The sequence below is a fragment of the Ceratotherium simum genome, chromosome 39, assembly GCF_057802395.1.
Source record: "Ceratotherium simum simum isolate JZ-2026a chromosome 39, ASM5780239v1, whole genome shotgun sequence".
Taxonomy (NCBI): domain Eukaryota; kingdom Metazoa; phylum Chordata; class Mammalia; order Perissodactyla; family Rhinocerotidae; genus Ceratotherium; species Ceratotherium simum.
The window spans coordinates 3,828,907-3,841,830 of record NC_141938.1 but is presented as its reverse complement, the minus strand read 5'-3'; the positions used below and the strand labels follow the sequence as shown (position 1 = coordinate 3,841,830).

General features: G+C 38.0%; 1 protein-coding gene and 1 pseudogene across 1 annotated transcript; both read left to right on the top strand.

Annotated features, from left to right (window-relative positions):
• The first annotated feature begins 5,323 nt into the window (after positions 1-5,323).
• LOC101400680 (uncharacterized) lies at positions 5,324-11,595 on the top strand. The gene is made up of 3 exons (XM_087425975.1): positions 5,324-5,459; positions 5,665-5,725; positions 6,096-11,595. The coding sequence occupies exons 1-3, from the start codon at positions 5,426-5,428 to the stop codon at positions 7,798-7,800; spliced, it is 1,800 nt and encodes a 599-aa protein (XP_087282101.1). The 5' UTR covers positions 5,324-5,425; the 3' UTR covers positions 7,801-11,595.
• LOC101400943 (single-stranded DNA-binding protein, mitochondrial pseudogene) lies at positions 8,854-12,562 on the top strand (annotated as a pseudogene).
• The last annotated feature ends 362 nt before the right edge of the window (positions 12,563-12,924 follow it).

The window sequence follows — 12,924 nt, the reverse complement described above, 5'->3', positions numbered from 1 at the left end:
AAGTATGTGTCTAGATTCTTCTTTTTGCATGTGGATGGCCAGTTTTTCTGGCATTATTTGTTGACAAGACTGTTGCCCTATGGAATTGCCTTTGGTCCTTTGTCAAGGATGGGTTCAACTATATTTCTTTGGCTATATAGGAGACAATTGACTTTTGTATATTAACATTTTATTTCTCAACCTTCCTCTACACTCTTCTTACTTCATCAGTTTTCTTTGTTATTGGGGATTATTTGAAATTTTCTCCACAGATAATCTTGTGCCACAAGGACAGTTTTATTTCCTTCTTCCGAATATATGTACCTATTATTAACCTTTTTGTGTCTAACTGAATTAGCTAAGAATTCCAGTACAAGGTTGACTAGGAGTGGTGAGAGGTGACATTTTGTGTCTATTTGACTCTGAAGGACATCCTGCCTAAAACTCTAAGTCTTACCAAATGTGAATAAAGGGCCTATAAACAGTCATGTGTAGGTTTTGTTTGAACATAAGGTTTCAGTTCATTTGGAAAAATACCAAGGAGTGTGATTGCTGCATCTTCAACTATATGTAGTAACAGTGTATTTTGTTTTGAAAGAAAGTTCCTGTCTTCCATTGTGGCATACCAAATTCCATCTCCACCAGCAATGAATGAGGATTACCTGTAGCTTCATATCTTCACCAATATTTGGTGTCCTGAGTGTTTTGAGTTTTACGCATTTAATAAGATTTTAGTAATACCTCGTTGTTTTATTTGCAATTTTCCTGTGACATCTGATGAGGAGCATGTTTTCATTTTGCTTATTTCCCATCTATATATCTACTTTGGTGAGCTGTCTATTCAGATCTTTTGCCCATTTTTAAATTGGATTGTTTGTCTTCTGACTGTTGAGTTTTGAGAGTTCTTTGGATATTTCAAATACCACTCATTTATCTGATATGTCTTACAAAGATTTTCTCTTACTCTGTGAATTGTGTTTTTATTCTCTTAACATTGTCTTTCTCAGATTGGGAGTTTTTCATTTTAATGAAGTAAAATTTTTGTTTTTTTCTTTTGTGAACCTTGCTTTTTGATTTTCTATCTAAATTTATCTCCAAAACCAAGGTCATCTAGATTTTCTCCTATGTTATCTTCTAGAAGTTTATTCCTTTGGCATTTTACATTTAGATGTGAAAAGTGATGTGATGTGTTTTGATTTAATTTTTGTGAAAGGTGTAAGGCCCATGTCTACATTTGTTGTGTATGTATGTTTGCATGTGGATATCCATTATTTCCACCACTATTTGTTTACAAGACTTTCTTTTTCATTTGCATCCCCTTTGCTTCTTTGTCAAAGATCACTTCGCTATATTTGTGTTGGTCTATAAGGAAAGCAGTTCACTCACATACCCTTCAACCTTGCTATACTCTCATTAATTTAATACTCTTGTTAATTTAATTAATTAATTCCAGGAGTTATTTCTGTTGTGAATTCTTTCAGATATTTCATAGAGACAATCAAGCTGTATGGAACAAATGTTATAAATTTAGCTACAGGATTCATAAAGAGGTTCTTTCTTAAGAAGTGGAAGTTCTCCTCTGTTACTTTTTTTTTTCATAAATGAATGTTGTATTTTATCAAATACTTTTTTATTTTCATTTCTCCCTGCTTTCCTTTCTGATATTAGTAATTTCTGTCCTCACTCTTGTCTTTGTTTTCTTGACTGGATGCTGATCTATTTTATTAGTCTTGTCAAAAAAACAGCTTTTATTGTTTTAATTTTCTCCATTGATTTCCAAAATGACATTGCTTTATTTTCTAATTTTTATTATTTCTTTTATTGTGCTTAATTTGGGTTTAATTTGCTCTTTTTATTGTTTCCTAAGGTAGCTGCTCACAGTACTGATTAGAGATCTTTGGTTTCTCAATGTATTTGTTATGTGGCATAAATTTCCCTCTAGGTACTATTTTTGCTGCATCCAAGAACCTTAGGTATGTTGTGTTTTTATTTTGTTCAGTTCAAAATAAGTTTTTATTTCTCTTGAGACTTCATTGATCCTATTTATTATTTAGTAGTGTGTTGTTGAATTTCCACATATTTGGGGGTTTTTCAGCTATCTCACTTTTATTGACATCTAGAGAAATGTCTTTGTGGTGTGAGAACCTATTTTATATGATTTCTGTTCTTTCAAATTTATTAGGGGCCAGCCCCGTGGCTTAGTGGTTAAGTGCGTGCGCTCCGCTACTGGCAGCCCGGGTTCGGATCCCAGGCGCGCACTGACGCACCGCTTGTCTGGCCATGCTGAGGCCGTGTCCCACATACAGCAACTACAAGGATGTGTAACTATGACATACAACTATCTACTGGGGCTTTGTGGTAAAAAAAGGAGGAGGATTGGCAATAGATGTTAGCTCAGAGCCTGTCTTCCTCAGCAAAAAGAGGAGGATTAGCATGGATGTTAGCTCAGGGCTGATCTTCCTCACACACACACAAAATTTATTAATGTGTGCCTTATGTCCCAGAATGTGGTTTGTCTTGGTACATGTTCCATGTGAACTTGAGAAAAAGGTATATTCTGCTGTTGTTATGTGAAGTATTCCATAGATTACAATGAAATCCAGTTGTTTCAGAATGCTGTTCAGTTCACCTCTGTCCTCCCTCATTTCCTGCCTACGGGAATTTATAATTCATGATAAGGGGGTGTTGAAATCTACAGCTATAGTACTGGATTCATCTATTTCTCCTTGCATTCTCTCAGTTCTTGCCTCATGTATTTTGCCCCTCTATTGTTACACAGGTACACAGGAAGGATTGCTGTACCTTCTTGGAGAATATTCCCCTGTATCAGTATCTAATGCCTCTCTCAATCTCTGAATTTTCCTTGGTTTGGAATCTGCATTGTCTATAATTTGTATAACTATGGCAGCTTTCTTTTGATGAGTGTTAGCATGATATAATTTTCTCCATCCCTTTCCCTTTCATCTGTCTATGTCTTTATGTCTAAAGTGGGGTTTCTTGTAGATAGGATATAATTCTGGTTTTTGAAATCTGATATTACTGTGTATTTCAATTGTATTGAGACTTTTGAAGACTAAAATTGTTATAGATACAGGTGGATTAATATTTATCCAATTTTTTAGCGTTTTCTATTTTTTGCCCTTGTTTTTTGTTTTTGTCTTCCACATTTTTTCCACCTTCTCTGGCTGAAATTGAGCATTTTCTCTGATTGTTTCTCCTTTCTTAACATATCAAATACACATATTTGAAAAGCACTTTATGGTGGTTGCCCTTGAGTTTTTGGAATACGTTTACAACTAACCCACCTCCTCTGCCAAATAACACTAGACTACTTCTTTGTGTGCAAGTACCTCATAACACACTATTCTCAATTTCCACTCCCTGTTCCTTGTCACGTTGCTGTCATTTATTTCACTTGTCCTTAAGCTTCTCATTACCAAATACCTTTTTGCCCATATTGTTTTAAAGAAAGAGTCATCTGTTATATAGAAATATAAATGATATTTTACATTCTTTTTTCTTTTTCTAATTCTCTGCCTTTATCATTTACATTCTTTCTTTCTTTCTTTTTTTTTTTTTTTTTGTGAGGGAGATCAGCCCTGAGCTAACATCCATGCTAATCCTCCTCTTTTTGCTGAGGAAGACCAGCTCTGAGCTAACATCTATTGCCAATCTTCCTCCTTTTTTTTTCCCCCCAAAGCCCCAGTAGATAGTTGTATGTCATAGTTGCACATCCTTCTAGTTGCTGTATGTGGGACGTGGCCTCAGCATGGCTGGAGAAGCAGTGTGTCGGTGCACACCCAGGATCCGAACCCAGGCTGCCAGTAGCAGAGCACACGCACTTAACTGCTAAGCCATGGGGCTGGCCCATTTACATTCTTTCTGATAAATTTTTGAACATTTCATTCAAAGTAGGTGCACTCATGACAAATTTCCTCAATGTTTGTCTCTTATTCCTCCTTTATTTTTGAGGGATAATTTTGCTTGATAGCAAATTCTAGGAGAGTATTTTTAATTTTAAAAACTTCAAATATTTCACTCTACTCTGTTCTTGCTTGCATGGTTTTGAAAAGAAGTCCAATTTACTTCAAATTTTTGTTTCTTTATACCTGAAGTGTGTTTCTTCTCTGGCATTTCTCAATGAATTCTCTGTCTTTGATTTTTCTCTAGTTTGAATATGATATTCTTGGGCATGCACTCTTGTAGTTTATTATGTTTAGTGTTCTCTGAGCTTCTTGGATGTGCAGTTTGCTGGATCTCATTAATTTTAGGATATTTTGGTGACTATTACTTCACTTCTTTTTTCTGTTTCTTTCTTTCTTTTCCTTCAGATATTACCATTATGTGTATTTTAAACCCTATTTAAAGAGGGCTGTCCTAGGTTTCATAGATATTTTCTTCTGTCTTTTTGTCTTTGCATGGGACTCTGATGAAATAGATTCTTTTGTTTAGTACAGGCCTTGTTAAGAACAGAGTATCTGGGACATATTTCAAAATGCCATCTTGCTTTTCTTTTCCCAATTTTGGGGACACTGGTTTGCCCTGTGACCTCAAGGCTCTCATGGATCTAAGAAGAGTTACTGGTGGGAAGTAGCCTTGAGGCACATGAGTATAGGGATTTTATGGTCTAAGTTGTCATGCATTCTTCCTTGTGTCTGAGCTCTAAGTTCCGAATAATGTTCTAGCCCCGTCTAATCATACAGAGAGAGAAAGGAAGAACTGAGTCTGTGATAAATATTACAGAAATTAAAAGTAATGCTTCCCCACATGAATAGTTACGTTCAGCCAGGTGTGTCTGCTCACTTCTAATTGCCTGGAGTACTTTAGAACAATGTGGCCAGCTGGGCTTTGTTAAAGGTTTCATTTCTACAGGCCTTCTGGACTCCTGGTGATGGGACTAGACAAAAAAGCTTCCAGTTCTTCACTATGTCTTTATCTTTTGAAACCGTATGCAGTTTGGCCCGCTGCCTCATGGAGTGCTGTAACTGGTGGGTAACAAGGACAAAGATGAAAGAATTCTTCTCACAAGGAATCATTAGTCTTAAAATGATAATATTTGTTTCATCTGTATGGCATTTATGTCATTTCCCAGTATGCTCTGGACCCTGGCATTACACACTAATACAATGTAATGTGATCACAGTAAAAATGTGTTAATAATTTCCATGTGTCATGATGCTATTAAATTGATGATGAAGTATGTACAGGAAAGCAGTGAGTTTTTGATGATCACAACATAGAATAAATACTTAAAGATGACTGAATCGTGACTAACCTTCCTACAAATGGAGTATAGATCCATAGTGCTGTCAGTCTTATGCATCCTACTCCGAATATATTTGTGATGTTTTAGGACTCAGTGGCCATTGAGGATGTGGCTGTGAACTTCACACCAGAGGAGTGGGCTTTACTGAATCCTTCACAGAAGAAACTCTACAGAGATGTGATGTTGGAAACCTTCAGGAACCTGGCCTCTATAGGTAAGAATGAGGACATTTCTTCCCTTCATCAATTAGAGAACAAGTGTTTCTTGCCCATCAACATTGTTCCAAGATGTAGAATGTGGAAGTCAGGATGTTGGTAAATAAATTAGAAATGATCATAGCTCATCATGGACTTAGAATCTGCAAAATTTTCTATAATTTCTAATATATTTGGTATCAACTTTCTGGGTCTGCATTTCAGGAAAAACATGGAAAGTTCATGATATTGAAGATCAATACAAAAACCAGGGGAGAATACTAAGGTGAGTCACACTCACAATAGAAAGCGGTGTCTCATGTGAGAATCCTGGTAAGTTATAAAATTTTAAAAAGAAGAAAACAAAACAGATAACTTTTGCTTCAGGTTTAGCTATTCTTAGAAAATTTTCAACCAATATATCTTCTGAAATGTGATGTAGTGGTTCAGTTTTTGGAAAATAGTTCACTTGGAAAGAGTATTAATAAACCTTATATAGGAATATCACTGTTTTATTAAATAGGAAGGGTGAAGACTTCTTGTAGAACATTCAGTATATTCAATTTCAGAGAATTCAGACAAGACAGAAAACCTATATTTTTCCTATAAAATCATTATAAAGAAATCATTAATAATGTGCTTCTCATTTTTTACAGAAGTCATATGGTAGAGACACTCTCTGAATGGGAAGAGGGTAGTCAATGTGGAGAAAACTTTAACCTTATTCCAAATCTCAATCTGAACAACAAAACTCCTGCAGCAAAACCATGCAAATGCAGTGCATGTGGAAAAGTCTTCATGCATCATTCATCCCTCAATAGGCATGTTAGATGTCACATTGAACACAAGCCATGTGGCTATCAAAAATATGGAGATAAGCCATATAAATGTAAGGAATGTGGGAAAGCCTTCACTTTTCCCAGTATCCTTCAAAGACATGAAAGAACTCATACTGGAGAGAAACCCTATGAATGTAAAAAATGCAGTAAAGCATTCAGTAGACTCAGTTCTCTTCAAAGACATGAAAGAACTCATACTGTAGAGAAACCCTATGAATGTAAAAAATGCAGTAAAGCATTCAGGTCTTACAGTTATCTTCAGATCCATGAAAGAATTCATACTGGAGAGAAACCCTATGTATGTAAAGAATGTGGGAAAACCTTTACAGCTCCCTCAAGCCTTCAATCACACATGATCTTTCACACTGGAGATGGACCTTATAAATGTAAGGAATGTGAGAAAGCATTCATTTCTCCCAGTGCATTGCAAAAACATGAAAGGAGTCACACGGGAGAGAAACCCCATGAATGTAAGGAATGTGGGAAAGCCTTCAGTTCTGTTAAAGGTTTCCAAATACATAAAAGAAATCATACTGGCGAGAAACCCTATGAATGTAAAAAATGCAGTAAAGCGTTTAGTTGTCTCACTGCTCTTCAAACACATGAAAGACATCACACTGGAGAGAAACCTTTTGAATGTAAGGACTGTGGGAAGGCCTTTATTGCTCTCACAAACCTTCGAGCACACATGATCACTCACAGTGGAGATGGACCTTATAAATGTAAGGAATGTGAGAAAGTATTCATTTATCCCAGTTCATTTCGAATACATGAAAGGAGTCACACTGGAGAGAAACCCTATGAATGTAAAGAATGTGGGAAGGCCTTCAGTTTGTATGCTAACTTAAAAATACACCAAAGAACTCACACAGAAGGAACACTTTTTGTATGTAAGGAATGTGGTAAGGCTTTCATTTCTCTTCAAGCTCTCCAAATACATGAAAGAAATCACACTGGTGAGAAACCCTATGAATGTAAAAAATGCAGTAAAGCATTCAGTAGACTCAGTTCTCTTCGAAGACATGAAGGAACTCATCCTGGAGAGAAACCCTATGAATGTAAAAAATGCAGTAAAGCATTCACTTCTTCCAGTTCTCTTCAAATGCATGAAAGAATCCATAGTGGAGAGAAACCCTATAAATGTAAGGAATGTGGGAAAACCTTTACTGCTCCCTCAAGTCTTCGATCACACATGATCTTTCACACTGGATATGGACCTTATAATTGCAAGGAATGTGAGAAAGCATTCATTTCTCCCAGATCATTTCAAAAACATGAAAGAAGTCACATTGGAGAGAAACCATATGAATGTAAGGAATGCAGTAAAGCATGCAGTTGTACCAGTTCTCTTCAAAGTCATGAAGGAACTCATACTGGAGAGAAACCATATGAATGTAAAAAATGCAGTAAAGCATTCATTTCTTCCAGTTCTCTTCAAATACATGAAAGAGTTCACACCAGAGAGAAACCCTATGAATATCAGGAAAATGGGACAGCCTGTATTTCTCATGAAAACTTTTGAGGATATGCAAGAATACAGATCAGAGGAAAAACCATATAAATGTAAAGAATGCAGGAAAGCCTTTTGTCATCCGAGTTCTTTCTGAAGGCATGAAAGGACTCACTTAATGAAAGCTTCTTGAGTGTAAACACCATGGGAAAGATTTCACTTGGCCTACATCCTTCTATGTGAAACTCCCACCAAAAAGAAATATAAATTTAAGTCATATTTGAAAGCTTGATAGAAATTATAAATATATTGTGTTTAGCAAGCCCCTTTCTTAAAGTGCAGCATTGGATTGTGGAATCTGTTAACTACTTTCAGAAATGAATATTGAAGTGAAATAATTCTGCAAGACATCTTTCATCAGTAGTACATAAGATTAATAGGTGTTGCTTTTTCCTTAAACCAGTTAATAATATTTTCTCTTTAATTTTCAATAATGTTTTAATTGTTCTGTGTCAATGGGCCATTGAAAAATGACAGTTTCTATTTGTTGGAATTTTCTTACTGGCCTTATATTGCAGTCCTGGATATGCATAATTCATTGTATATTTTGTTCCTTTCTTAGATAAAGGTCCTTTTTTAGGTTGGTGGGTATACCAGCCTCTTTTTATTTTCCATACTATTCAACAGTTAGAATAAATTTCTATGTATGGCAAGTTTATCAAATAGTATACTTTCTTGTGAATTATTATTTTCATACTTGGGTTCAATTAAACCACAGAGGTGTTCCCATTTAGAGAAACAGTTGCATTCCTCTGCACTGTTTTAGCTCATCTTGAGTGTATTCTATGAGTAGAGTGATATCTATGCAAGTCCACTGTGATCTCCCAGTGGAAACACCCCAAAAGAGCTATGGGTGTTTAGAGGCAATCATCCAAGGAATAATTGAGATGTGCTGCAGAGGGAGGGTATCATTTTGAGTAATATTCCTAATTGAGTATAAAAGGAGAACTGGAAAATTCTGAACATCTTCTCATCACAGGAGTCCCTGGAAGTCTCTTGTATTAATGATCCACAAAAGCCTGTAGCCCATCTAGTTGTTCACATGTTTCATTTCCATATGCTTAGATGTCTAACACATGTTATGGAAAAGTGAGAAACAGCAGTAATAGCTTCAAGGTTTAAAACAGCAAAGGAATGTATTCCATTTTTTTTAGTGTTAACTTACCTATTGATGGGGTGTCATTCAAATGAGCACCACAGGAGTGTTCTTTTGGAGTGAAGGTATGGTTTTAATCTTTTGATGGCAGTATATATTTGTGAAAATGCATGAGTGCTCTTAAACTATTTTATATATGTTTAAATGTGTGTTATATATATAATTATTAGAAAATGAATAACACAGTTGCTATCATATGCTAGAAGAATGTTAAGTGCTCCTCAACCTTGATTTTTGTCTTCAACTCTTCTTTCCTTGACTATGGGATCCTTCTTAGGAAGAATTGAAAGACTGAGCAAGGACTCAGTCCTCAACAGGCCTTTCTTGCACCCCTGTCTTAATTAAAAAATCATGCTCTAGAGCTGCACCTGCCCTCATCTCATCCACATACTAGGAGCTTAGTGAGAGGGCTCCCACAATCTCTTTGAGTTTAAATTGGCTTCCTTGGACAAATCTTTGGAAATACAGTGGTTCTAAGACATAAAAGTGTATCTCAAGCTGGATCTGCTTGGGGACATCCTCATTCATGTGTACCAGTATCATTTCTTTTTTTTTTCCCCGCCAGTACATAGTTATATATCATAGTTGTGGAGTTATAACTCTTCTGTGTGGGACACTGCCTCAGCACGGCTTGATGAGCAGTGAGTAGGTCCGCACCAAGGATCCAAATCGGCAAACCCCAGGCTGCCAAAGCAGAACATGTGAACTTAACCACTACACCACTGGGCTGGCCCCTCATTTCTTTTCATTACCATCCATAGGCCATTTCCAGCTCTTCATTTCCCATCACAAGCCTACTCTTTACCTGATTACTTGGAAACATCTTTAGAAATCTATGCCTGTCCCACTCTGCAAAATTTCTCTGAGGCAATACCAGGGGGCTATGAGCTGAGAGAGTGAGAGAAGCAGTGATAGAACCCATGTCAGGGGCACAGTCTGCCAGCCACAGTGATACAGCCATGTCATATTTATCAGATCTGCTTACTTACTTATTTACACAACACTTAGAAATTGACTTCCATTAAATTGGGAAACAAAAGGCTGTACAATTTTTGACATAACACTCAATACCATTAGTATCCCCCTCCCCACACTCCTTTATAATAGAGGCTTTAGCAGCCTCCCATTATGCAGCCAAGAGTCTCTAAACTAAACCTCCCGTGGTGGACATAAATTCCCCAAGGCATCCTTGTACCAGAAACTATTCTCTTCTGCGGGTGCTGCACACAATTTGAGAAGCCACTGATGGCAACTGACAGTCTTTATGTAAATGAAGGCCCTCCCAGGGCCTGAACTGATGATCCTCCACAGCCAGCTTCCCATTTTGCCTTGGGTCATGAATGCAGGACCCCTCAGGCTTGCTAATCAAAGGACTCCAAGGGGCCGGCCCTGTGGCTTAGTGGTTAAGTGCACACGCTCCACTACTGGCAGCCCGGGTTTGGATCCCAGGCGTGCACCCACGCACCGCTTCTCCGGCCATGCTGAGGCTGCGTCCCACATACAGCAACTAGAAAGATGTGCAACTATGACATACAACTATCTACTGGGGCTTTGGGGAAAAAAAGGAGGAGGATTGGCAATAGATGTTAGCTCAGAGCTGGTCTTCCTCAGCAAAAAGAGGAGGATTAGCAAGGATGTTAGCTCAGGGCTGATCTTCCTCACCAGAAAAAAAAAAAAAGAAGAAGAAAGAAACTTAGTAAACCAATATATTTACAATTTTTATAAAAACTTTTTTGGAGACAGCCCAGTGGCATAGCACTTAAGTTCGCGTGCTCCACTTCAGCAGCCCGGAGTTTGGATCCTGGGCGCAGACCTACTCACCACTCATCAAGCCATGCTGAGGTAGCATCCCATATAGAAGAACGACAACTCTACAACTATGATATACAACTGTGTACTGGGGCTTTGAGGAGAAAAAAGAAAAAAGAGGAAAATTGGCAACAGATGTTAGTGCAAGGCCAATCTTCCTTAAAAAAAAAGTCTTTCATATTGAAAATTTTCTGGAACTTTATACATGCATTTATTCCCACCAAGCTTTCTCATGTTACTTAAATTGATATTTCTCATTAGTAGTTTTTTTCACATTTTAGGATGTGGGCCAATGAGGTCCTTCCCACACTGTTTACATTCCAGAGGTTTTATCCAGTGAATCCTTTCATACCTTCAGAAAGAACTGGGATGAGGCCCCTGTGGCATAGTGGTTAAGTTCAGTGCATTCTGCTTTGGCATCCAGGGTAGGTGGGTTCGGATCCCAGGCATAGACCTATATCACTCATGAGCCATGCTGTGGCTATGACCCACATATAAAGTAGAGGAAGATTGGCACAGATGTTAGCTCAGGGCTAATCTTCCAAAAGCAAAAAATGAGTCGAATTGGCAATGGATGTTAGCTTAGGGCTAATCTTCCTCAGCAAAAAAAAAAAAAAAAAAAACCAATAATAGTAATAAATATAAAAAGAAGTATAAAAAGAAAGAATTGGGATCACAGAAGGCTTCAACTAAGTTATGCAACTGTGTACTGGGGCTTTGGGGAGGAAAAAAGAAAGAGGAAGATTGGCAACAGGTGTTGGCTCAAGGCCAATCTTCCTCAAAAAAAAAAAAAAGTATGTTTAGGGGTTAGAGCATCAGGAAAGACTAAAGATTAGATTACAAGAAGAGAAAATAGAAGTCAGTTTCAAAGATCTGTATTACAGGTACTGCCTCAGTTTGTAAGACATGAATCTGAAGTAGTGAGCAGCTTGATTCTCACAGGATCTCTGAATCGTGTGCAGTTACTTGGACGAGTGGGTCAGGACCCTGTCATGGGACAGGCGGAAGGAAAAGACCCAGTGATAATATTTTCTCCAGTGACCAATGAGATGTGGCGATCAAGGGAAAGTGAAGCTCACCTAATGGGTGATGTCAGTCAAAAGACAACATGGCACAGAATTTCAGTATTCCAGCCAGGCCTCAGAGATGTGGCATATGTGAGAAAGGGGTCTCAGATTGATGTGGAGGGGAAAGTAGACTATGGAGAACACAAGGATAAAAATAATGTGAGGCGACAAGCGACAACACTCGGAGGTGATAACATATTTCTGAGTGACCAGACACAAAAGAGATGGCATAAAGTGGACGATTCTTCTTTGCCCATTGTTTGGTACAGTCTCATATACAAATCATGTATAGTCTTTATAGTTTCTAAGGACAAGAACTACAATATTCTTATATATATATATAAAAGTTGTGTTTACATTATCCTTTAGTCTATTGTGCAAAAACATCTGTAAAAAAACAATGCACATTCCTTAATTAAAAAATAATTTATTGGGCCTGGCCCCGTGGCTGAGTGGTTAAAGTTCCATGCGCTGCTTTGGTGGCCTGGGTTCATGGGTTCAGATCCCAAAACAGACCTACTCCCCTCACCAGCCACGCTGTGGCGGTGTCCCACATAGAAAATAGAGGAAGAGTGGCACAGATGTTAGCTCAGGGCTAATCTTCCTCAGCAAAAAAAAGAGGAGGATTGGCAATGGATGTTAACTCAAGGTGAATCTTTCTTGGAAAAAGTAATAATTCTTTATTGCTAAAAAAAGCTAACCATCATCTGAGCCTTCAGTGTGTCATAATCATTTTGCTGGTGGAAGGTCTTTTTTTTTTTTTTTTTTGTGAGGAAGATCAGCCCTGAGCTAACATCCATGCCCATCTTCCTCCATTTTATGTGGGACACCGCCACAGCATGGCCGGAGAAGCGGTGTTTCGGTGCGCGCCCAGGATAGGAACCTGAGCTGCCAGCAGCGGAGCGTGCGCACTTAACCGCTATGCCATGGGGCCGGCCCCTGGAAAGTCTTGTAAAAAACAAAATATCTGCAAAGTGCAGTAAAGTGAAGTGCAATAAGACAAGGTCACCTGTAAAGGTGTATCGTGTCCCTTCAGAGGGGAAGGCCAACTGCAGCTGAGAGGCCATGGACACAGCACTGAACAGAACAGACTGAGCAGAATCT

What these genes read in the sequence shown, in the direction of transcription:
- LOC101400680 (XM_087425975.1), top strand. Translation starts at nt 5,426, where the DNA reads ATGTTGGAAACCTTCAGGAACCTGGCCTCTATAG. An exon ending in CAGGAACCTGGCCTCTATAG is followed by an intron (nt 5,460 to 5,664) that starts GTAAGAATGAGG and finishes TCTGCATTTCAG; the next exon opens with GAAAAACATGGAAAGTTCAT. An exon ending in AACCAGGGGAGAATACTAAG is followed by an intron (nt 5,726 to 6,095) that starts GTGAGTCACACT and finishes CATTTTTTACAG; the next exon opens with AAGTCATATGGTAGAGACAC.